Source organism: Malaclemys terrapin, chromosome 8, assembly GCF_027887155.1.
Source record: "Malaclemys terrapin pileata isolate rMalTer1 chromosome 8, rMalTer1.hap1, whole genome shotgun sequence".
NCBI lineage: Eukaryota > Metazoa > Chordata > Testudines > Emydidae > Malaclemys > Malaclemys terrapin.
In genome coordinates, this window is record NC_071512.1 from 109,330,184 (window position 1) to 109,356,549 (window position 26,366).

Below are 26,366 nucleotides of genomic sequence, written 5' to 3' on the forward strand. Positions count from 1 at the left end.
CAGCCGACAAGACCATTAGTCTGAAGTCCGTTTACAGAGAACACTTTGGGTCACATCAGGTCAGAGCTCCCTGACCAGAACTAATACCGAGCATGGAAACGCTCTTGAAAGTCACTCAGTATTGAGAGAGGCAGGTGACAAAGCATGGTGTAACTGACCTGGAACCCTTGCAGGGCACAAGCCCAGCTGCCTTGCACTAGGTTGTCATTTTAGGGTGGGAGCCTTCTTTGTAGATAGGTATTTATACCAGACATATAGTATCACCACCTAGAATGGAAACTCAGTCCATGCAGGTAATATAGCAGATTGGGTAGGAAGCCTCTACATCATCCAGACAGCTAAATTGGTACCCCTTTTTTGGGGGGGGGGGGGGGAAAGCAGAATAGATTTTCCCGTGATGAACAGGACAGCATTCAGTCTAGAGGGAATTAAAGTGAATCCCAGGTACATTAGAAGACTAGAGGGCAGATTCAAAGAGATGCTGGCAGCTTCCCTTCCTTTCGTTAGTCACAAAAATGGCATCGAAAGGAGTTGCCAACTTGCAGCTCTAACCAATTCTCATTTCGTACACCTGCACACTTGCAGATACTATGACAATTTTACAATGTCCCAGTTTTACATGTTAACAATTCCAATGCTTACAGAATGATTCATTAACATTTGAAACTGACCACGATGAATTAAGTTACTGGGAAAACGTACAAAGTGAAGGCCCTGTTCCTTCCAGGAATCTGCCCAAATGCTGATTAACAAGGGCTTCTCCCACACATTGTAAGAGAAGGACATCCAAGAGCAAGCCTGAGCACTAGAAATTTGTATAGTCACATCAGTATCCTGATCCTAGAAGAGTTTTGGTATAAACAGAGGATTATTTTTCAAAAAAGCTTGTTGTTTATTATTTTGCTGATCAAGAGTCAAAAAGTCACTGCACAACACTACATTTTATTGCTAATCAACAAGTTGATGCACCAGATTTCAAAATAATTTGGTTTATAGTGTTCTTATAGAAACAAAGAGGAAACTGCTATAAATCAGGGTCTTGTGTACACAAGGTCCCTTTACTACAGCGATGGGTCTATGTCAGTGAAGAGAATTAAAATAAAAAAACTGAGTATATTTGTACGATTTTTTCTCTCAACAAAGGGAAACTACCCAAGTCACTCCATGCAGCTGGAAGGCAGCCAGTCTGCCCACAGTCTAAAATCCCTTTCCCAGAGGGTGGGAAAGCCACACATCCTTATTCAATTGCTGCTTTAACTTGTTAATGCTTTACTAGGAGCATGTCAGAACATCTTCAGGATACACGCAATGCCTGGCTCCTCAATCGACAGCTTTCCATTGCTGGGATAGTCAAGTCTATCCGATACAACTAAGAGTGTGTCCAATTAATGCTCTACACAGGATTTGAAAGAACAGATGCCCTACCAGCTGTGGCCAGACAGAAGAACGTGGCAGCACTTCTGCTTCTGCGTGGCACTACACAACCATTCATTAACAGGTACAGTTCAGTGCATCTTGTAACTGGGTCCTAGACTCACATCTAATTATCCTAGGTAAGAGCGTGTGGCAGCATAGCCACAGACAAGGTGCTGGATGCTACAGATCCTGCTGCCCTGGCATAACCAATACTGTGGTGCTTGGCTCTCTAGGAGGACCCTTTGGTCTTTATTGCCTTAGTGAAGCCTACGCTAAAGTACTCTTTGGGGGCTGAATGAATATTCTTGTTAGAGGGCTGCACTGCAGGAGGCTCCAGACAGATTCCTATTTATACGTAGGCACAGACCATTACAGTTAAACACGAGTAAGTCTCAAAATATCAAATCAGAACAAAAGCTAAATGGAGGGTTAAATAGCTTGTCCAATCGGATTTGATTTTCACATTTCATCTCTTCACACAAACGCCTCCAATCCACTTGGCTCTGCACAGCCTGAGGCTCCACCCTCAGAGGGCAGATGCTGAGAAACAAGAAACTGAAGCTGCTCCAGACAAAACACACAGATATAAATATAAAAAGGGGTTCAATGTCAAGCACCAGTAATACTGCCTGCTCGGTGCAGGTGTGGCCATTGGGGAGAGACTCCCAGAATCAGGAACATTATTCAACAAAAACTACACACTTTGTATCCTCCTGCAGCTGCCAAGATGCCCAGGTGAAGTTCCCAGAAGAGTTTGCCACCTGTCAATTTTGTCTCAGACAAGCAGAAACAGTGAGAGACTGTTTGAGGAGATAAGCTGTGGAAGGCAGAACTCCCAAGCTGGCTTGCCGGATACTTGTTCAGTGCAGACAACTTCAGGGGAGGAGCCTGCAGGCAGGCATCCACTGTTGCAACACTGAATGGTTCCACCGTCCAACAATCTCCTTTCAGCTACTGCAGGGTACAGTATTGTAGCTTCCTTTTAAAAAAAAAAACATGGATTTGAAATGTCCAAGTTTGGCCTCTGTTGTACTGGAGTGTTAGAATCCATTGGGAGGTTGGCATCTCTCCTTCTCTACCATAGGCAGTGCTTACTCCATGATGGCCCGGTACAGTGCAGGTTCGATGTAATCCTCCCGATAGCGTGAGTTGATCACTCTTTGTCTCTTCCGCTCTTGTTTGACCTCCTTCTCTGTGAAGATTTCTGTGAAGCGCATATCTGAAGCTACTGACTGCAAGAGTAAAGCAGGGTTAGACACCCACAGCGCCGCTCCAATGAACTTATTACCCCTCACCTACAAGCTCTCCCACACTGCAGAGAAATCGCGTGGGGCATGGGGTAACGGGACTGTTTTGCACAAGCCCACGTGACTGGGCTGGGTTCCCAGCCATACTGCAGTATGGAGAGAGAAGCAACTTAACAAACCTGCAGTCACTAGACCCAGTGAAATGATTAATGGGCAAACACAACACTGAGGGCCAAAGGATTCTAGCTCAGTGTCAAGTGTGAAGGAGACTTAAGGGGTCAGTGCAATGATCAAACTAAACACCCAGTACCTCTGCAGCATGCTCCGCTCTATTGAGACAGGCAGATTTAAACACCCACTCAGCATGAATGCCCCACCCCTACCCTTCCTGGACTCAGACACTCTGCATGCTTATTAACAAGTGTTGCAACTGAGCTAGGACAGTCAGGTGGGTGCACAGGACCTGCCTCTCAGGTCAGCAATGTGCCTGGGTTGTGAATGGCCGCGGAGCTAATGCCTTACTATGTGAGGCCTTCTGGAGCGATGCAGGCCAAGGACACCAAGGCACTTCCTGGTGTACCTCACTATTTCAGAGATGCAGGATTTCACTAGTTAAGTCCCATAAATTGTCAGTGAGCAATGAAGGGCTACAGACCTCAGCTAGAGGTGAGCTGAAGTAATGTATCTACAGAGAGATAGATCAGCCAAGGAACATACAGCAAACAAACTCCCAGAGCAAGTCTCACCTTGCAATGCCCTTGCTGCTGTGCACTTCAATGCGTTTGCTCCCATGAAGGCAGGCTACTCTCAGGGGAAGCCACATGGACATCAAGGTTATGGAGTGGACTTTTAGTACAGATGCACACCCCCACTACTTACCAGCCTTGATTTGACTCTCTTTGGAAGCTCCTCATCAAGGGTGTACACATCATCTCTCTTTGCCATCAGCTGGGATCCATCTTCAAATTCCACCTAACACACAAATGATACTGTACTGCCTGAAGTCACAAAAACCAGATCCCCCCCACTACTACAGAGTCTCCCTGTTCAGTTCCCAGCTCTCTAAGTGAGCTCCCATCATGAAAGCTTTCAATATACATGTACTTTCTGGCATAGCCTGGGGTCATGTGTAAATGAGGGAGGTCGCAGCAGCTGGTTAATATCTAGTATTGGGAACAGACTTTGTACACGCAATAATCCTAAGAGCAGCAGGAAGTGGCACAGCCCAATCTGCCTAGGGTCAAGGGAATGACCAGTTTTAGGAATATTCTCAGAACACTTCGCAATAAGCCAGCTCCTCACTGGGGATTTGTACTTGTCAGGCAAACTGGGTGTTTCAATGCCACTCCGGACGTTATCCGAGCAGCAGGGTTGGGAGAAGAGGACGAGATGTACACAAGCACTCTAAAATTCAAGGTTTTTTTGGTAAATGAAACTTTGCTTCAGCCAGATTCAGCTACAGGAGCTTAAATATTGGGGCCCATTTTCAAACGCAGGTGCCCACAGCGAGGCAGTCAGATAAAAGCAGCCTGATTTTCAGAGGGGGTGAGCCATCCAAAATGCTGCCGAGTTCAGTGGGCACTGCCAGTGCTCAGCACCTCTGAGAATGAGGCCATTTTCACACCTGAGTCTGAACCTTCTGAATGTGCCCATGTTGTGCAGGCTCAGCCCAACCCCTTAGCGTGACCCCCAGGATGTCTGGAAGCTCAACAGTTGCACTTGCAGGGCTCACTGCTGAGGCTGGTGGCAGAAGGGCTTAGCTCATGGTGCAGACACTGACTAGATGCCCCCGTTTCCTACAACCTGCTGCATGGAATCACTTCTCTGCATATCCTATGGATTTGTATTTCTAGTGCAGAAGGGAAGGGGTCAATAACCCACTCATCGGTACCTGGCTATATATTGGTGGGTCACAAAGGACATCTAGGCTATAACAGGGTCCTCAGTACCAGTTATTCAGCATTTACACTCCATCCAGACTAAAAGCGGAGATTTTTACTGTCATCTATGCAGCTTTCCTTCCAATAGATCACTAAACCCCATACCGCGCCTGCCCCTTCCTGAGTGGGATTTGACTGCAGTAGTTAAAGAGGGTCCTAGGACTTGGTTTGCCAGTAGTACCACACTTCTACAAAAGGGCTTCTAAAATAGACTGTGGGGAGGTGTCTAGAGACCACTGTGATGAGCATTTTATCTAAAGAGTGAGAGGTGGAGGGCAGCAGAAAGGAATAGAAGCTCGATACCTGGTACATCTGGATGGCATGTGAGGCCACAAATTTGGCTCCATAGACTTGTCCATCTGTCCATCTGACTTGCACGACTTCTCCTTCAGCAGGAGGACCCAGCTGAAGACAGTCTCGACTCTGATGGCATAAGAAGGAAAGTCGGGAGATGCGGAGAAGTGAGCAGTAACAGCTTCTTTACATTTGCATAAAGATTCAGCAGGCCCAGGGAGATCCATCCCATTTTTATAGGGCCTTCCATCAGAGTACCAAAGCACCTTACGAACAGCCCTTGAGATAGCTGGATTTTCCCATCTAGAGACAGGGAAACTGAGCCACAGGGTGCCACAACTAAACCATCAGTTCACAAACACAGGGTGTTTTCTGCTCCCAGCTATTTCAGATGGTCTGCAATTTCAAAGTCAAGCTTCTTGGATCCTTTCCTTCTCCTGGCTCAGCTCCAGTTAGAGACCCTGAACACAACCTGCATCCTCAGTGACAACTGTGCAAATGCATTGCCTTGTCATTTGCCCTTCACTACCCCACCTCCCAGCCCTGCGTAGTAGCCACATGGCATCCTCCACACATCAGGTGCCTCTGAAAAGGGGCCTTTCCACGGTGCCTGAGGCACAGAGAATGCAAGTTTGGCACACAAATAGCTCCATGCTGCTATTAACATCACTGAAGAAGATATGGCGACCAGTAGATAAGCCTTCTGTCTACAGGCTACAGTTCAGCCACAACTGCCTTGTTCTGTATATAAAACCCACCCAGCCCACCCATGCAGAACTGTTCGGTACAGAACTGAAAACAGAGACAACAGCTAACTAAGGTCTGACAAGGATAATGAATACAGCTGCTCATAAGTCAGAAAGAAGACCAATACAGGCACTTTGCAACCAAAGTATTAAGTTAGACAATGACAAGTTTTTAAGTGGGAAGAAATCTAAAAAGCTGTAAGAAATTCTCCGCTCAGATGAGAGTACTTTCCACTGTATGAACGGTCATTAACCCCCTAGAAATGTTAGCAGACACATTTGCTCCCACAATGGTGATACAGTTTCCTTGTACCACATGCCCTCTAATGGAGTAGCTCTCTTATTTCACCACATACCACAATGTCCTCTGGATAGAGGTTATCGCTGAAGGAGCCATCATCAAAGTTGACTTCATAGAAGGTTTCCTTTGTAAGATTGACCACTTCGCACTGATAGAAACGACCGTTCTTGTGCTTGCTGATGACCATTTGCCCAGCTGAGAGATCCTGCAGAGCAGCTTTAGCTCGCTGAGAGGAGAAGAGCTGTTAGACAGCTGAAATGAAGGTCAGTGTACTGGCACTGAACATGGGTCTTGGCAGATGAGAAGAGACAGAACTACATTGTTGCCAAGAGTTCTTAATTGTACGTAGGATCCACCAGTGATCTGAAGTCAATTTTTAAAAGAGTTTTCCCCCAGAGTGCTTTAAATGCTTAAAAACCAAACCAGTCAGCTGCAGCGACCAAGACAGTGCTGTGCATAGCTCAGGCCACCTAGGGAGTTACAAGCTCTCGCTCTTTAGAGTAGGTTCCCTCAAGACATTTTGAGGACTTTGCAGCAAGCCCTCTACAGGCCCATCTCGAGCAGAATGCTGCAGTTCATTTGGCAGAAGGGCTGCAAGGGAACATGACATTCCACTGGGATCCCAGTACTAACTCTGCACATTAGCCTCACTTACTTCACACACATGCACACACACACACACACACACACACACACACGTTAGCTATTCCTTCTCACGACAGTTCCAGGGGGAGGTGGTTCTCAGTCACTTTATAGACAAAACTGAAACCCGGGAGAAGTGACTGGCTGAAGGCCACAAGAAGTCAGCAGCAGGACTGAGATCAGGGCTCAGTTCTTGGCATGGGATGGGAGCCAAGATCATTAGACTACGCTGGCTAAAATGCACAGGGGATTCTTTTATTGATATGAATCTGTCAAAGACATTACCTCATCCACTTTATCTCTAGCACAACCAAAAGCTTTTCAGTTTCCCTTGATACTCTGGCCTACTCCAGAACAAATCCTAGTTGTGTCCCAAATACTCACCTCTGCCTGGGATGGAATCTTATGCCTAAAGCAGGTAATGAAGACAACAAATGGCCAATCATCAGGCTGCATCATGACTCCAGCTGCTTGAGCACAGCTGACATGAAAGGACGTAGGACAGCGACCATGAGAGCACTGCACACAGCAACCTGCAATTCTCTTCCTCCGCTTCTTACAGAAGATGCATTTCTGCAGACAGGAAACTAGAGATTACTGCTCAGCATTGGCTTTCCCCAGGCACAGAATGCTGACAGGCCCCCCAGGTGTTACTAGAAATACCCTTTTTTGTTACTACATTATTCCAATTAATCTCTATCCCAGAAAGGCACCATGCTTTATTATATTCTAGAGAGAGAAGGACACTTGTTTTATTTCATAACAGGGCAGGAATCTCAGGAGTTACAAACAGGGACAAAGGCAAAAAATTAAGTGTCTATAATATACCAATCCAACAAGCTTAATAGCAAAACATGTGAACAGAAATGTCTGTAAGGAAAGGAGACCTGGACACGTCATTCTACCACATTTCAGCGATGACAAAAGTCAATGGCCCACTGCAACTCCTGGCTATAGTTATACAAGGACAGAAACAGGCCAGAGGGCTAGAGTAACATTATACCCCAAAGGATTTCATAAAACCAGAGACAGAATTTCAGAAGGGAGGAGAACTGAATAGAATTTGTACAGAGGCAGATTCCATAACCTTACCCTAAAGGCAGAAGGCTAGATTTGGGCCAGCAGGTTTGTGGTAACTGACGGACGTCACAAACACTGGTTTATATCCTTAAAGCAGGATTGAGCAAATGGAGGAAAAGGCTCTAAAACGTACGTATTTCTAACAATTAGTCACGCCAGCCAGGAAGTCCCATATCTTACAGCTAAAGTGAATATACAGCTTTTTATTTAATAGTTCTCACCTTGTTTGCCCCAAAATACTGAAGGTTTTTTAGCAAAGCGGTTCAGTCCATTGTCATTTTTAGGTACAGAGATTTAGAGGCTAAATAAATTAAATGATTGTGAAGCATTTTGAGAACAGCTGATGAAAAGTGATTTATAAGAAATAGGCATTAAGTATTTGAACCTTCTCCTAATTCCATCAGTCTGAGACTCATGAGTGGCTAGACTGTAGAAATCCTTAAAAAAAAGAGAACACTAAAAATGAAAAAGCCACCCAGGACTCAGGCCAGTTAGCAAGGACTCATGTGCAGAATAGGCTTCCTCAGATGGAACAGATCTATCTACCTTTCATACACATGCAGAGGTGCTTTAGGGGCTACGTTCACGATCCAATCTCATCGCTGTCACCTCAGACGCTTCAATGATTGAGAATGCTCTTGGCAGTGGTCTCCCCTCTAGTATTCTGCTTTTCCAGTGGCTCCAAGTCCACTGGTCAAATCCCACCCCGCCTCTTCTGCTAGTGCTGCACTGGATTGCATGCGTGGATAGTTAATAACAAGGTATGATGTGATATAGCCATACAAAGCTCAGCCTCTCTCCTTCTGGATTGAGGGAAACCCCCTTCCTCCTCTTCTATCTAAAGGAGTGAGAGTCTGACGTTCTTTAAACTGAGTTTGTAGACAAGCTAAACAGATCCAGCTTCTATTTTATTTAAAGTGCCTAGAGATTCCTACATAAGATACCAACACGTTACTGTATTATGCAATTCAAATCACTAGCTAAACTATAACAAGACTCTATACTAATCCCCTTGTTAATTCTAATTTCAGGTAATTATTGTGCTGTGTTAATACCCAAGAACAAAGCTAAGCTTTGGAGAGTAGGGAGTACTCTAATGGGATTTATTTAACAAACCACCTCCAAACCATCAGAGTTTGAATTTTCTCTGACCTCTAATTAACAGAGAGGAGTTGTCTCCTTCAGGAGGAGAATAGAAGACCCCACAGATAGGACCTCAGTGAAACTAACAAGCCTAACAGTGAATCTCAGATGTTTCTTACCAGTCTGAAGCGCTGCAGGGGGATTTTGCCAACATCCACTGGACTGCGCTCTGCAATATTCACAAATTTTGCCTCCAGTACAGCTACGGCACACATCACATGGACCCACCTGCCAGAATTGGAAAAAAGTCAGTACACACTGGAGAAAGACAGTTGAGAATTTAAGCAAGTTTAGTGCTAATGAAGTGTAGCAGATTGGCAATCCCTCCAGCCCTAAGAATGAAATCCTTTGTTGATCCATACAGCAGACTAGAGCTCAAGTAGTGCAAGCCTCCCTCACACTAGTCCTGATAATGGAGACATCTAGGAGCAAAAGCAGACTTCATCCCATTCAGTTCTTGGCCTTTCCACTGAGGTGAACAAGGGAGTGACTGAGTGAGACTTGTGCTGGTGGTATTTGTGCTGCAGGCACATGTGCCCTATAAGCTTGTTTTACTCAGGCCACAGACCTGTCAGATAATAACTATTTAGACACTACTGACCTGGTTTTGAAACAGTGACCTAGAGGTCAAAGGCCACTCCGAGTCTTCAGGCCAAGTTACCATAATTTACCCCTTAGCACTTTAAGTTAAGATTCAGATACTAAATATCAACATATTTTGCATCCAAGAACTTTAGACATACTAGCCAAATTAATCTGCGTCCTTTTCCATTAACAGTCGCCTATGCTGTAGCTGCCCCAAGTCAGCCTTGAGCTAAAATATGCTGCATTGCAGGAGGGCCCCATCTCCCAAAGCCAGTGAAGTGTTGTTTGGGAAGAGTCAAAGGAACTTTTGTGGCTGTCCTGTGATGTAGACGCCTCCAGCTAAGCCCCGAGCTGAAGACACAAGCAGTGTAAATTTAGACAGTCTATTGGCAGAGCTGAGGTATGTAGAGCCTTTGGTTGCTGTATGGAGCATGATCTCTTTGTAATCTGGTATTCAGAGTTCCTCACATGGCTCTGGGAACCAAAGACAATTTTACTTAATAAGAGACTAAGCAGTTAATAGCTATCACCACCTTGGGATGGGGAATTCCCTGGGAAGTCAGTGACTGGCTGTGGGTCTCTGTGATACTGCACCACTCACCCAAGTCCTGGTGCATTAGGCACCACGTGCTCACATCTTGAACTATGTTATATATGTTTACAACCCTCCGCATCAATCCTGTCAATCCATCTGGAAGATGCCCTTGGTCACTACATCATCCCTGCAGCACACTCGCACTAAGCAATGAACTTTTAACAACCTCACAAGTGCTCATGTGCTACACTGCTCCATAGAGAATGAAAAAGCTGGAATACTCACTTGTCATCATTGGCTCTCTGCAGCGCACCTCCTCGTAATGAACACAAGCAGCAGTCCTGCCACATGGAGGAAAATGAGGAACCACGTTATCTGTCAATGAAGCAGTAAGCTTGCACCAGAGAGCCTCACTGCGACGACACATTCAGAGAAATAGCTCTTTGTTGCCAATTAGCCCCACTGGTACAATCACTTTGCAGAGGACAGCCTAATTAAGAGCTATCAATGGCCTCCTGCTTTTGAGAAATGGACTGACCTCATAGTTCTCTAGATACTCAGAGGTGGAGTAAACTAAGGAGAGCTACTCTGAAGCTGGGTGGGAAAAACACAGAGAGCCAATGTTGTGAGCTCATACCAGAGAAACAAAATCCTATCCCAACTAGGCATAGCTGAAGCTGGGAACAAACCACCCTGGCGGATGCAATTCAAGGGGTTGGCCCCTGGAAGAGATGCAGTGGTCCCTTCTGTTGGTCCAGAGCCCATGACACTTTCTGAAAGAACCCCTCTACTCTGGGCCACCTTTCTCCTCAATGAGTTAGATTTCAGTATCCCCTGCCACTGCAACAGCCACAGCTAAGCAACAAGTTAGCTGCATTTTGTAGAGCAGAAGTTGTCATATACAAGGAGATATCAGAGATAAACAGATCTGCAGAAATGTGGTGAACTTCCCTTCTCCATTTCTGACCACAACAGCCTGAATCACTGCATCACTGAATCTTTAAGCCAGAAGACATTAAATCAAAAGGCAAACGGTAGAGAATTACACTCTGGAGGTGTTCTCTAAATTACAGCCTTATCACAAAAGGGGAGCAGACACTGCACAATGGAAGGTTTCAGGAAGAGCTCTGCAACTAGCCTTCATCTGACTTCGCCTTCATCGGGGGAGGGATAGCTCAGTGGTTTGAGCATTGGCCTGATAAACCCAGGGTTGTGAGTTCAATCCTTGAGGGGGCCATTTAGGGATTTGGGGATTGGTCCTGCTTTGAGCAGGGGGTTGGACTAGATGACCTCCTGAGGTCCCTTCCAACCCTGATATTCTATGAGTCTATGACCTTGCCCCCAGTCCTCCCATGGGCTCCACACAGCTTGGATACCTGACTAATAGGAACCTCCTGAGTCCTTAAAGAGAAAGCCAAGTGAGGCTTGTACAAGCAATTTTCTTACCTCCTCTAAAGCATTGGCTGTACACCTGGAGCACATCCAGTCTTCAGTGGCCTTGTCAGGGGACACACCATAACAACCTATAATGGAAACAAGCTGCTTAGGGAAAACAGCACAGATCTCTCACCTTGGAGGTCAAAGAGGGAATGTGAAAATTACAGCCCTTGGGCTTCACTTCATAATCCCCGCCTGAGGGTTCCATAAACCTCAAGTGTGCCGTACACCACCATCGCGCCACCATTCACAAGGCCCTGTGTTGCAGGTCTCCGTGATCCACTTAAGGAATGGACTCAGTTCTTTAGGTGGAATTGTTACAGTGTACAAGATCAGACTGCAGGGCAAGTAAGTGCCTAGGTGTGGGGTTTGGCTGTACTCACTAGCATGAACACAGACACTGCAGTTTTTGCAGGTGATCAGGACACTTGTTCCATCTTCCTCCAGGTAAGGGGTTGAGAGATTGAGGTCAGTGCTGCAGCCAGTTGCAGTGAAGCACATCTCAGGAATCAGAGGTTTGGTTCGTACCTTCCTGGTGGCAGTACCTGGAGCAACTCCAGGGCTCTGACCATGGCCTCCACATTCTGCCTATGAAAGTGAGGTGGGGAATATAGGTATATTTTACCGGGAATATTGAAAACCTCAGATTTCTCTCTCAAATTGTTATTCTTACTACCAGCTTCATCAGACAAAGATAACTGCTACACAACAGCAAGCTTTACTTCCTGCATCATTCAGAACATGATCCCATCTTTAAAGACAAGCACAAGCCATAAGAACGTAAGAACGGTCATACTGGGTCAGACCAATGGTCCATCTAGCCCAGTATCCTGTCTTCCAATAGTAGCCAATGCCAGGTGCTTCAGAGGGAATGAACAGAACAGGTAATCATCAAGTGATCCATCCCGTTGTCCAGTCCCAGCTTCTGGCAAACAGACGCTAGGGACACTCAGAACATGGTGTTGGATCCCTGACCATCCTGGCTAGTGTCTTGGCCTTCACAACATTCCTGGCAAAGAGTTCCACAGGTCACCTGTGCCTTGTGTGAAGAAGTACTTCCTTGTGTTTGTTTTAAACCTGCTGCCTGTTAATTTCATATGTGGCCCCATGTTCTTGTGTTATGAGGAGTAAATGATATTTCCTTATTCACTTTCTCCACACCAGACAAGATTTTATAGATGTCTACCATATTCATCCCCCCATGCCCCAGTTGTCTCCTTTTCAAGCTGAAAAGTCCCAGTCTTTTTAATCTCTCCTCATCAGGAAGCTGTTCCATACCCCTAAGTGTTTTAGTTGCCCTTCTCAGTACCTTTTCCAATATATCTTTTCTGAGATGGGGTGACCAGATCTGCACACAGTAGTCAAGATGCGAGCATATTGTGGATTTATATAATGGCATTATGATTTTTTCTGTCTTCTTATCTACCCTTTCCTTAATAGTTCCTAACACAGAATATTAGGGTTGGAAGAGATCTAGGGACGTCATCTTGTCCAACCGCCTGCTCAAGGCAGGACCAATCCCCAATCATCCCAGCCAGGGCTTTCTCAAGCTGGGCCTTAAAAACCTCTAAGGATGGCGATTCCACCACCTCCCTAGGTAACCCATTCCAGAGCTTCACCACCCTCCTAGTGAAATAGTTTTTCCTAATATCCAACATAGACCTCCCCCACTGCTACTTGAGACCACTGCTCCTTGTTCTGTCATCTGCTACCACTGAGAACAACTGAGCTCCATCCTCTTTGGAACCCCCCCTTTCAGGTAGTTGAAAGCTGCTATCAAATCCCCCCCTCATTCTTCTCTTCTGCAGACTAAATAACCCCAGTTCCCTCAGCCTCTCATAAGAACCGCTGTACCAGGTCAGACCAAAGGTCCATCTAGCCCAGTATCCTGTCTACTGACAGTGGCCAATGCCAGGTGCCCCAGAGGGAGTGGACTTAACAGGCAATGATCAAGTGATCTCTCTCCTGCCATCCATCTCCATCCTCTGACAAACAGAGGCTAGGGACACCATTCCTTACCATCCTGGCTAACAGCAATTAATGGACTTAACCATCATGAATTTATCCAGTTCTCTTTTAAACGCTGTTATAGCCCCTCTCCTTGTAAGTCATGTGCCCCAGCCCCTTGATCATTTTCGTTGCCCTCCACTGGACTCTCTCTCATTGTGTTAACTTTTTTGACTGCACATTGAGCAGATGTGTTCAGAAAACTATCCACAATGACTCCAAGATCTTTCTTGATTTTAGACACCACCATTTTGTATGCATACTTGGGATTATGTTTTCCAATGTGCATTACTTTGCATTTATCAATACTGAACTTCATCTGCCATTTTGTTACCAGTCACCCGTTTTGTGAGATCCCTTTGTAGCTCTTCGTAGTCTGCCTGGGACTTAACTATCTTGAGTAGTTTTGTATCATCTGCAAATTTTGCCACCTCACTCTTGATTTCTTTTTCCAGGTCATTTATGAATATGTTGAATAGGACTGGGCCCAGAACAGACCCCTGGGGGACACCACTATTTACCTCTCTCCATTCTGAAAACTCACCATTTATTCCTACCCTTTGTTTCCTATCTTTTAACCAGTTACCGATCCATGAGAGGACCTTCCCTTGGGTGCCTTGGGCGAGTTACCTTGTCAAAGACTTTCTGAAAGTCTAAGTACACTATATCCACTGGATCACTTTTGTCCACACGTTTGTTGTCCCCCTTAAAGAATTCTAATAGATTGGTGAGGCATGGTTTCTCTTTACCAAAACCATGTTGTCTCTTCCCCACCAAATTGTGTTCATCCATGCGTCTGATCATTCTGTTCTTTACTAGAGTTTCAACCTATTTGCCTGGTACTGAAGTTAGGCTTACCAGCCTGCAATTAATGAGATTGCCCTGGAGCCTTTTTTTAAAAAATTGGTGTCAGCTGGGATTTCGTGCTTCTAAAAACCTAGCCACATTTGTGTGAAGAAACAAAACTCACTAAACCCTCCACTGGTGTTCCATACTCTCCCAGTGCCCCACAGAATTCTCAGTCAGAGCGGCTTCAAGTCTAGAGGTATTCCCATTCTCTCTAGAGTAAGCCTGAGGATGTTTGAAACACATTGTTCTGTGTCAAGCAGCAAGAGATACATTTGTCTGTACGTGCCCCCTGGAATCACAAGGCCTGTCCCTTTCCCCAGAAGGGTATCTGTGGCACATCTTTACAATGCCTAGACTTTTACAGCTGCAGAGTCACAGAAGACTGCAATGCTACTATAAGTAGTACTGTTTTTAGTTATATCCTCTGATCTCCAAGGCTATGTCTACACCGGCAATTGAATGACAAAACTTTTGTCTTTCAGAGGTTAAACCCCACCCCCCGAAAGACAAAAGTTTTGCCACAACAAGTGCCAGTGTGAACAGCACATTGTCAGCAGTAGAATACTTCTGCCGACAACGCAAATGCTGCTCGTTGGGGGGCAGAAGTCTTTTGTCGGCAGGAGAGCTGACAAACAGTGGCTACACTGTGTGACTTACCTGCACGGTTGTGGTGACAGCCTCGTCGCTAAAAGTTGTGTAATGTAGACATAGCCTAAGATTCTAAAGAATATACCAACTTTTTTAAACATCTCCATAGCTGTTTCATATTCTAGGGCCTTGTCTACACTTGCAACAGAATGTAGGGTACACGCAGTGATATGCTACAGTGAAAAGTAGGCTGTGTCCACACAGCAGCGAAAGGCTCTGGCGGGGGAGGAAGCAGGGAAAGTCTGCTGGAACCCTTCCCTTCTACCTCCCCCTCCCCAAACCTTTCACACTGTTGGAGCTTTTCATGGTGGCTGGGGAAGGTTCCGGCAGCAGGGTGGCAGTGAGATACTACACTGCTAAAGAGAGCAGCGTAGACATGGGAGGCACTCCTTGGGCATATACAGAGCTGCGCAGGATATATACCTTAAGGTTCTGGTGTGTCTGTATTCTCATCAGTTACACTGCTATTTATACTCATGCTGGCTAGATTCACAACCTACTAGTTTACAAAATCCTGAGGAATGTGGCAGCTGCCTTCTCCCTCAGCTTCTGCCATACAAAGAGCAGCTCTGGGAGACGTGCAGGACGCTTACCTGGTAGGTTTGGAAGAGCATGCATACAGCACAGTGAGGGGGCTGCTGAGCCATGGTCTGATTATATTCTTTTTCTGCCTCAAAATTCTGAGGGCGATTCTGCCACAGCTGGCTAAGTGGTTTGGCCCAAGCCTCTGTTTCCTCAGCCTCTTCTTCAGGAGTCAGTTGCTCCGACATCTCTGCAACAAGAAATGGTTTCATTAGTGTTAGCAATATGTCCTGCTGCTGCCACGGTGTTGCAAGGAGAGTTTATGATAGCCACCACGATGAAGAATGGTAAGGAGAGGGGCTCCAATCTCTGACAATGGGAAGTATGCACATGCCAGGGATGGTGAGAAATTGTTTATTTCCTTCTGAAAACATGAGGAATTTAGCAGAAACATGAGCTGAGGAAGAGTCATACAAATGAGTAGTATAGGCATGCATGATCCTGTTCCTGCTTACAATGGGGTGGCCAGCCCACACAAGCTCTGAGCAGGAGCTAGAAGGGGCCAATTAACCTTATATGCTGCATCTGGCGGGTAACCAAGGACTGGTTGGAATGGCAAATGAAACTCATATGGGGAAGGAGCTGGGACAGGATTATAAGCCAGGAAGGGACTGCAGGGAAGAGGTCTGCAGTCACTCCCTGGGGGGAAAGGGAGTTAGCTAGGGCCAAAAAGGAGATCCAGGGGGATAGTAAACCTGGATTCCTGCCCTAGGGTGGGAGTCCAACAAGAGGCAGAGAACGGAGAAGTAGCCATAGAGAGCAGAGGACTCTCTAGCGGCAAGCCAGAGATTGGCAAGAAGATAGAGGTGGGATAGGAAGAAGCCCAGGGAAACAGCAGCAAGGAGTGGGACTGCACAGACCTGGGCTGCTGGTTATAGGGTCCCTGGGCTGGAACCTAGTGTAAAGGGAGGGCCTGGGTTCCCCTACCAGCCATTTGAAAGTGGCACAGGGCCGGCAGACTTGGAAAGGAAGACTGTCTGCAACAGTGTCTGGACAGCTTGTCTAGCAGGACTCGGTTATCCCAGAAAGGGGGGGGGGGGGGACTATACAGTATCTTAGCTGGAGGGCCAAGTCACAAAGAGGGAGCACACTGAGTGCGCTCAGACAGGGAGCTCACAGTGCAAGCAACCGATGAAGTGAAAGCTAATTCCCAGCCCGTCACAAGGAGGAGCGCCTGTCGTGAGGTGAACCCGTCACACAGCTCCTTCGAGCCTACAATTTAATCAGATCCAAAGCATATATAGGCTAAATGGTCAGTAAACAATATCGATATTTTTTTTAAATGGCTATTTAGTGGATTATTGGAAAGCTCCAAGGAAGCATCAACTGTGGAATACAGAAACGAAGTTCAGATATGTTTAGCGTTTGACTGGTATACACAGTTGTGACTTTCTGTGACTGGAAAAAATATTCAGATTTCAAAAGAAAGTAGTGGGAAAGAAACACTCAGGTGTGAAACAATTCCACTGCCGAGGGCATGCACTTGAGAATGAAGCAAGAGTTCCAAGCAGAACTAAGAACCTCTCCTAGGCTGAAGAGAAGACACCTGCCTAGATGCCTCCCATATATCTTCCGTTATCTCATGGAACGTACCATATTGTCCTCCTACATCTTGAGCCCTCTTTCTACCTTCCCATCCAAGGCCTCCCCAGATAGCTGAATCCTACCCGACTGAAGTATGTAGAACTTACCATCATCACTGATGCAGTCTTTAACCACAAGAGGATGATGACGAGGAAGTTTGCTCAAGGGCTGGCGACGACCCTTTGACTTTTTACTCTCTTTCATTGATCTCATGTACTCCTTCGCCACCTGGACAAGGCAAAGCAGCAACTCAGCAATCATCATGTTACAGCCAGTCAGATCCATTTTGGCCCAAAACAAGTTTAAAAAGAGGGCATTTTTACAAGACACTAAAACAAAGAAATATTTCCATAATGTATATTAAACTTTGGATTTATGCTTGCGAAAGTATCTGAAACCCAAGTATTTTAGCATTGTACTGCTATAGAATAGCCAGACAGCAGAAGTGACTGTTTTCATTGTTTAAGCAGAGTGAAATGCACAAAGTTAACCAGTCACCAATTAATGGTGAAAGTAAGTTAGATCTGTTGTGTAATCTACACTAGACAAGTCCTAACTCAGCCCATTATGCAAGTTTGTTTACATAAGGCAAGCTAAAGCTGAAGACACTACCAACTGGATTGTTTAAGTTAAAAACAGTGATACGGGGTCTTCAACGTTCCTGGTAAAGTCCTGGGTTGATATGAAGACATGCTGAAAGATTCTAGAAATGGGAGAAAACATTTACAGTTGAAGTCACCTAAGTGTGTTTTGACGAGTTAAAGGCTGCGGCTGCCACGATCTTCTGGATATCACTTATCTGGGGGGGATAAGCGCATGATACTGAAAAAGTCAGCAGGATGCATGGACTGGAAGGAATGAGCTTTGCTATTAGAACTGGTGCTGCCCCGCACTGTCTCCTGGGAGCCCATGATCCAATGCAACGTTGTTGACTATTGCCATATTGATCCTAAAAGATGTCCTGATTAGATCAAATCAGAGAGAAGTAACCAGATGATCTCACTACACCACTTCTGGCTTTGGCTAAAATCATGAACATCTGAAGTATAACCCCAAGGATCTGTCATCCACCTTCTTCCATCATTCTTCTTCCCCACCTTATTGCTCCTCTTTTTCCCTCCTGACAAGAATCTGGCTTAGCTTGCTCAGATAACTCCAATTTTTGCAACATTACTGTGAGCCTGGGATCAGAAAAGGAGCTAAAAGCAATGCCTTCAACAACCTGACACAGGTGAAAGTTTGCCAGATCTCTATGTGGCTGATAAGCCCACATGCTAAGTCTGTAATTTCTCTGCGGCTAGGATGCAAACAGAAGATTTCTCTCCCCTTTCCAAAGATTCATGGATTATAAAGCCAGAAGATCCACTTAATTATCCAGTTTGACCTCCTGTATAACAGACAGTAGGACTTTCCTGAATTAATTCCTGTTTGAACTATAGAATCTGTTTTAGAAAAACATCGAATCTTGATTTAAAGATTTCCAGTAACGGAGGCTCCACCACAACCCTTGGAAAATGGTTCCAATTGTTAATTACCCCAACTGTTAAAAACATGAGCTTTATTTCTGTCTGAATTTGGCTAGCTTCAACTTCCAGTCATTGGATCTTCTTGTAACTTTCTCTGTGAGGCTGAAGAGCCCTCTATCATCAAATTTCTGTTCCCCTCGAAGGTATTTATATACTGATCAAATCACACTTTAACCGTCTCTTGGTTAAACCGAAGAGACCGAACTCCTTGACTTTCATTATAAAGCATATTTCCAATCCTTTAATCATTCTCATGGCTCTTCTGTGAACCCTCTCTGATTTATCATCATCATCATCCTCCTTGAATTGTGGCCACCAGAACTGGACACAGTATTCCAGTAGTAGTCACACCAGGGCCAAACAGATATAATATAACTATTCCTATTCAAGATTCCACTTTATAATTCCAAGGGTTAAATTAGCCCTTCAGGCCACAGTATCATACAGGGAACATATGTTCAATTAACTATCCACCATGACACAAGTTCTTTTCACAGTCACTGCTTCCCAGAATAGAGTCCGCCATCCAGTAAGTATGACCTTATATTGGCCGTACTGAATCATATATTGTTTGCCTGCACCCAGCTTAAGAGAAATCCAGATAGCTCTGTATCAGTGCTCTGTCCTATTAATTATCACTCTCCCAATCTTTGGGTCATTACAAATAAAGTTTTGCATATGAATGCATATTTTCTTTCAGACCACTGATAAAAGTATTAAATAGTATAGGGCCAAGAACTGATCCCTGCAGAACCTGACTAGAAACACAACTGCTTAATGATTCCTCATTTACAATTACATTTTGAGACCCTATCTACTTAATTTGTGTCCTGTTGATTTTGTACTGTTCTAGTTTAATTCAAACTGTCATGTGGTACCAAATTAAATGCCTTACAGAAGCCTATGTATATCACATACACACTGTTATCTTTATCAACTAAACATACTCGCCTCAAAAAAAAAAAAAAAAAAAGTTTGACAATCTATTTTCCATAACCCCTTGTTAACTGGCATTAATTACACTCCTTTAATTCTTTATTAATCAAGTCCTGTATCAGCAGTTGCATTCTTCTGACCAGGATCAATGTCAGACTGATAGGCCTATAATTATCACGGTCATCCCATTTACCTAGTTTTCCTTCAGTCCTCCGGAACTTCCCAAGTATTCCAAGGGTTACTGAACAATCAACATTAATGGTCCAAAGAGCTCCTTGGCCAGCTCTTTTAATAAACTCAGAAGCAAGTTATCTGGACCTGCTGATTTAAAGAGGTCTACCTTTAGTAGCTGCTGTTTAACATCCTCCTGAGTTACTACTGGAATGAGAAGTATTTCATTGTGATGTATGCACACATCTGAATCCCCCGCTCCACCCCAAATACAGAACAGAAATATTTAAATGAACACTTCAGCACTATTGACAATTCTACTACTTCCATCTAGTAATGGACCAATACCATTTATACAATTCCCGATTTGGTCCATAACTTTTTAGTTTTGTAAATCTGGCCCTTTAAAGACACCAAGTGTGGGTATTACTGGTTTGGATTTTATATTTTTTGGGGTCACACAGACTGATCAAGACATGCTCTTGATCAATCTGTGATATTTTGTTTTAAAGGATGATTGAGCCTGTTTCAGCACCACCACCTCAAAGCTGCCTGAGCTAAAAATCTCCCCCCTAAAATACAACCGGTAAAACCATTTAGAAAGACTAAAGAAAGGGTTTCTTACTATAAAAGACTATCGAACAAAAGGGAAATGGAACAAGAGAAGCTGTACTGCTTTCATTTTAATTTCAATTTTTTAATAGAACATAAGAATGGCCATACTGGGTCAGACCACAGGTCCATCTAGCCCAGTGTCCTGATAGGGGCCAATGCCAGGTGCCCCAGAGGGAATGAACAGAACAGGTAATCATCAAGTGATCCATCCCGTCGCCCATTCCCAGCTTCTGGCAAAACAGATGCTAAGGACACCACCATCCTTGCCCACCCTGGCTAACAGCCATTGATGGACCTATCCTCCATGAATTTATCTAGATCTTTTTTGAACCGTTAGAGTCTTGGCCTTCACAACTTGCTCTGGCAAAGAGTTTCACAGACTGTGTGTTATGTGAAGAAATACTTCCTTGTTTGTTTTAAATCTGCTGTCCATTAATTTCATTTGGTGACCCCTAGTTCTTGTGTTATGAGAAGGAGTAAACAACACTTCCTTACATACTTTCTCCACACCAGTCATGATTATATGTACACCTCAATCATATCCCCCCCATTAGTTTCTTTTCCAAGCTGAAAAGTCCCAGTCTTATTAATGTCTCTTCATATGAAAGCTGTTCCATACCCCTAATCATTTATGTTGCCCTTTTCTGAACCTTTTCTGATTCCAATATATCATTTTTGAGATGGGGTGACCACATCTGCAAGCAGTATTCAAGATGTGGGTGCAACAGGGATGTCTTATTATCTATGCCTTTCTTAATGATTCCCAACATTCTGTTTGCTTTTTTGACTGCCGCTGCACACTGAGTGGATGTTTTCAGAGAACTACCCATAATGACTCCAAGATCTCTTTCTTGAGTGGTAACAGCTAATTTAGACCTTATTGTTTTATAAAAGATATATTTTTCCCCTGGTGAGTTCAGTAAGAATGTAACAAGTTTTAATGATGGCTATTTATACTGGGTATAAGTCAGCAATTACTTGACATGAATAAAACAAGGGTTTAACTAATATCTTGTATGTTGTTGGTCCCAGGACACCTTTTATCAACCTGAACATTTTTTGAAATGTTCACTTTAGAGATTTGAGGTGATAAAGAAATTTGGTTTTCAAAATGTGAGACTTTTTGACTTGTGTCCCTTGTAGTATTATACAGCCAAAGGAAAAAGGTTTCTCTCGCTCCAATTTGTGAGGTGACAGTACCGAAACATTGATGGTCTGGTTGATAATTTAAATTAAAATTACAGTCAGGTCCCATTGTAAAGATTAAAGGACAGAAATTACCAAGCAAGGAGATCTGTTGTACTGACACCAGTAGAATCGAAAGCGTGAGTGCAATAGACAGACACTTACAATTTCACAAACCCACCAAATTCACCACAGCATAATGCAGTTCTGAACTTTTCCCATTAACAGCTGCCATTCATACCTCTGCAAGCTCCTGTTCATTCACACTGGCTGTAGTGCTGGCTTTCTTCCCTGAAGCATGTTCACGGTCAGCGCCATTGGCATCTCCTTTAGCATAGCTATGAACAGTAAGAACCGTGGCCTGGCCGAGCGTTCGTCGGGGCAATAGCTCGGCTGACTCCGAGTCGGAAGAAGTAGACTCTGCTGGAGAGCTGGGCTGAAGGCTGAAAGCTGAACTCGGCTTAGAAGCAGTGAAGGCCGAGGTGGAATTGACTGAATGAGGAATGGAAAGATCCAGGGCAGCTGCCTCTTGCTCTTCCTCCTCTTCCTCCTCCTCCTCCAGTTTCACATTTTTCAGTTCTTCAAATTTGACTTCTGAAGAATCCACATAATCTGAAACCAAGACAGATTGTTGATGAAGTCAGGGCAGCTTGGAGACTGCCTTGAATTAGACACCAGGAAGTGATGGAGAAGACAACCACTAGACAGGAGGCTCCTGGGTGTGCAGAAGGAACGGAATGCACAATCAGGAAACATCCTGTTAGGTGGTTCACACACTGCTTAGCAGGCAGGATCCTACAGTAAGATATGCACGTGCTTTACTGAGCGACTGACCCTTGCCCTTTTCCTCTCTGTCTAGTCACTTGTCTAATGCCATAGAAGCGCTTTGGCCAGGACTGTTGAAGCACCCAGTATGTTTCTAGACAGAGGGAAATGATGAAGTGGAAAGACTAGAGAAGTCGTGAAGCTAGAAGGGCCAGCTTTCTTACAAAAATCTCAAAACACTTCCTCTTTTCTTTGAGGCTCCTTGGAAATAAGAAGCTCCAAGGACATCTTCAATCATCCAAGCAGCCCCAAGACAGTTGTTTGCACCCTTGTTCTTTCCCTCCCTCCACCCTGCTCATGTTGGTCTCCTCCTCCTGTTCTTAACCAGAAGTGCCACCTACATGCCTGGTGCCAACAAAATCATTTAAACAAGCAGTGGTCTGCATATGAACCAGTGATGGAGGCAAAAATGCCACACACCCAGGTTCAAACATGCCTTTGTGACATGCTGTCAAACTCAAATGGCCTCTTATTTAAGAGGGAATGACCTGGATTCAGCACCAGTGCCTCTGATCGGTCTGACCTTTAAAACACAAACTTATACTATACAGTAAGATGGAACTTGAGAAACAATTACCTGAAACTGGGAGTCCATCTTCGCCCTGCTGCACAAGCTCACTAGTGGGTCTGACAGGAGGCTCTGCCACTTCCACCTCATACTGCACAGAGCTCAGCTCCTCCTTCGGAAAGGCTTCGCTTTGACTCACCTCTTGGGGCACCTCGAGGCAGACCCTGTGCCTCTTGGTTCCTATGCGATGCTTGGGCAAACTGCAGAAAACAAGTCCACAAGTGGTTGATCACACAGAATACTTACGTGAAATGTCAGGTCAGTACCCTCAAGAAACGCCTGGTTTAGGTCATATGCCTGATGCCAGGACTTTTAGAAACCAGCACTGGGCAAGCCATGAACTCTCTTGGCTATTCCAAAATAGCCTTGTGTACTACCACTCATCCTTAGGTTTCCTCAGCCTCACAATGCATGATTAACAGATGCCAGAGTACATCCAGAGACATCGCCTCCGCTTAAGTAAAACTCAAGACCACTAGCTTAGACATCACTGTTCAACTATTCCTTAAGCAACAATGAATAGGAATTGTGTACTATCATGGCAGCTCCAGCATTGATGCTGCTGGAATTTGGCCATGGAGAATGTTTCCACAATCCCAACAGAATGCTTCTTTGTTCTGGTCTCCAACATACAGCACTGCTCCTAATTTTCAGGCTTTGGACAGCAATGACCCAAGTAGGCAAACCATGGTGGACCAAGCTAGTGCTATTATACGGCTCCCTGCCAATTCTCCCCTGACAGATACACATCAGCTTGGACCTAACCACTTCAGGGAAGAGCAAATCCTCTTCCTGAGACAGGAACCTGCCCAATCCCAGCGGCTACTGTTCCATAGGAATGTAAAGCATTCCAACGCAGCAGGTTGCACTGGTTTGTCATTGAACAGGGAAGCATTCACCACTATGTGACATACCTCTTCTTCTCGTCCATGTCCACATCCTCTTTACATGCCTCCCCAGTTTCTATTTCCTCACTGCACTGCTTCCCATTCTTGACTTTCTGGAGGAGCTCCCCCTTGAAGAACTCTGCTGCCTCTGGTGTGGGAAGAGTGTGGTCAATGGCAGTCACATCTTTCCCTGCTTTCCAGAGCTTGTAGCGATCTGGCTGGTATTTCCTCACAAAAACATCCATGGAGATCTTCACCATATCCTTCCGACATGAGCACTGCAGTTGCACAGAAGACACTAGGCCAATTACACAAGCATTTTATTTTCCAATCCAATACCACTTTGTTCTTTTGTAGCTCTACTAATCCAAAATATCTCCAAGTGGTGAGACTCTCACATCTAAAATCTCCCTTGTCAGGGCTGTCCACCTATTTTAACCAGGGAATCAGCGAGGACAAAGATTAAATGGCTTGTCCAAGATCACGTAAGGAAGCCAGCAAAAACGAAAGAACAGAAACAAGGAGAGAGAGCAGGTTGCTAGCCAAGAAAAACCAGGCCAGAGTGTATCAGCCTATTGGCGGAGTTAGCCACTTAGTTAAGAGCACCAACCCAATTTGCAGGTTGTTGGAACTCCTTCTCATTCACAGAAATTTCTGCTCTGGGCCCTCTGATCTTTACATTGCAGAGATGAAGCTTAAACAATTTTTGCAGCTTGGATGACAATGCAGTTGGGTCCATGGACAGGTCTTTAGCTTCAAAAGTTCTCTGCTTAGTTGCTAAAAGTTGATCCCTCTTGTCCAGAGTTACTTCCAGGGCTAGCAAATCTCAAGCAGTGTGTCTGTGTCTGTGTCTGTGTGTCCAGGGTGGGAAAGTAAGGATGGCCCACATGGTGGTGAGAGGGAGCGACTGTTTGGGACTGAACAGGCTCTAGCACTTCATAAACAGATTTTTTAGTTGAATTCTCTGGCAAACAGCAGTCTGTGGCTTGTGGGCTTGTCTACACACAAAAGTTGTATCGCTTTAACTATCCTAGCAAAGGTAGGGCAGTACAACCAATTATATTGATATAAAGGTGTTTATACCGATGTAGTCTATTCCCTTAAGGAAAGCAGAATAAGTTATACTAGTATAAGGCACCTTTATAATGATATAATGTCCCACTAGGGGTTGTACCAATTTAATTACCTCAGTACAAAAAACACATCTCTAAGAGAAATAGCTATAGTTGGTACAAAAACTGTTTAGACTAGGCTTAAGACCATGCCATAATGTGCACCCTTCCAGTACCTCCTCAGCCTTACACAGCAGTTATAGTTTAACCTATTATGCTCTAAACCCTTAAAATGATCCGATCCGATATATCCAGGGGAAGAGATTGATGTTCCATTATTTGCTGCACAGAGTCTAAATGGGCACCAAACCACTAGATAAGAGGCTCATTTGACTCTGCTGCCTGTAGTTATATTAGACAGAAACAATGGTTTGTTCTAGAGCAACAGTCAAAGAATCGGCTGTCAAAAATACACCAAAGTGGATTTTTTTTTCATATGCAATAAAAAAAGGACAGTAGACCACTTACTAACACAGACTGCTTTCCATATTCAATCCACCGAAGAGTAGCAAAGTTGGTAGATTCAGCACAATTAAACCCATGATTAAAGCCAGCATGATAACCATAAGGGAATGTTATCATGAATTCTCCAGCTTCCTGTGTCACCTAAAAGAAGGGAAGTTCACACAGACTGTTACCTGGTTCACAAAAAAACAGTTCTCATTCTCCTGGGTTTGATATACAAGCTGCCTTTGCTCTCCTCTTATGGAAGAATTTTCACTGTTTCCTTACCATGCTAGAGAGACTCACTCACTGGTAGCTGGTAAAATTGCAGTGAAGACAAAATGACTTCGAATGTTTATTTCAAGCTATATTGGCCATGCAAGCAAATAGATTCATGCCCTACTCAGGTCCCTTATTGCAGTGTAATTAACTACTGTTCAAAACTAGTCTCAAAATAGCACAGTACTAAATATAAAGCAGAAAACTGTTGGCAAAACACAGGTCCTCAGCAATTCATCTGCATAAACAGACAAGGTCAGACACCCCAAAGCCACAGAAGATACAGGTTAGAGTGCATGCTTCTAGAAGTCCTAGCCACATGTGCATCATAAGAATTTACATTTTAAAAGTTTTCTTTTGCCAATTAGCTTAAAAGAAAAAAAAAAAAAATCCCTTCTCATCTGCCCTCCTCAGAAATCCCCACCCTGCCACCCAGCAGACATTCTGGGAACCCTTTGACTGAATTTGCTGTACTTCAAAGTATCCCAGGCCTTCGCCCTTCACCTTATCAAATGGGATGCCATATTTCTTCAATATCAATGGAGAGATGAGGGTCATCTTGTGACGGAGAAAAGCTTCACAACTCTGGGCACTTCCTGGAAAGAAGCCTGTTTAAAGAAAAGTTTCAGAGTAACAGCCGTGTTAGTCTGTATCCGCAAAAAGAAGAACAGGAGTACTTGTGGCACCTTAGAGACTAACAAATTTATTAGAGCATGTATATATATGCATCCGAAGAAGTGGGCTGTAGTCCACGAAAGCTTATGCTCTAATAAATTTGTTAG

The 26,366-nt window shown here is 44.5% G+C and overlaps 1 protein-coding gene across 1 annotated transcript in view; it reads right to left on the reverse strand.

Moving 5' to 3' along the window:
- Positions 1 to 349: 349 nt before the first annotated feature.
- The window catches only part of KDM4A (lysine demethylase 4A), a 38,411-nt gene continuing 12,394 nt past the window's right edge, over positions 350 to 26,366 (reverse strand). Inside the window, exons 7-22 of the mRNA XM_054036997.1 lie at positions 26,089 to 26,194; positions 25,330 to 25,467; positions 23,777 to 24,027; positions 22,872 to 23,062; positions 21,711 to 22,081; positions 17,144 to 17,264; positions 15,464 to 15,642; positions 11,750 to 11,954; positions 11,376 to 11,452; positions 10,215 to 10,270; positions 8,929 to 9,037; positions 6,971 to 7,159; positions 6,000 to 6,170; positions 4,907 to 5,026; positions 3,543 to 3,635; positions 350 to 2,648 (exon numbers count right to left, since the gene is read on the reverse strand). Of these exons, the coding sequence (XP_053892972.1) occupies positions 2,508 to 2,648; positions 3,543 to 3,635; positions 4,907 to 5,026; positions 6,000 to 6,170; positions 6,971 to 7,159; positions 8,929 to 9,037; positions 10,215 to 10,270; positions 11,376 to 11,452; positions 11,750 to 11,954; positions 15,464 to 15,642; positions 17,144 to 17,264; positions 21,711 to 22,081; positions 22,872 to 23,062; positions 23,777 to 24,027; positions 25,330 to 25,467; positions 26,089 to 26,194 (2,518 nt within the window). The 3' untranslated portion in view covers positions 350 to 2,507. The remainder of the gene's footprint in view (positions 2,649 to 3,542; positions 3,636 to 4,906; positions 5,027 to 5,999; positions 6,171 to 6,970; positions 7,160 to 8,928; positions 9,038 to 10,214; positions 10,271 to 11,375; positions 11,453 to 11,749; positions 11,955 to 15,463; positions 15,643 to 17,143; positions 17,265 to 21,710; positions 22,082 to 22,871; positions 23,063 to 23,776; positions 24,028 to 25,329; positions 25,468 to 26,088; positions 26,195 to 26,366) is intronic.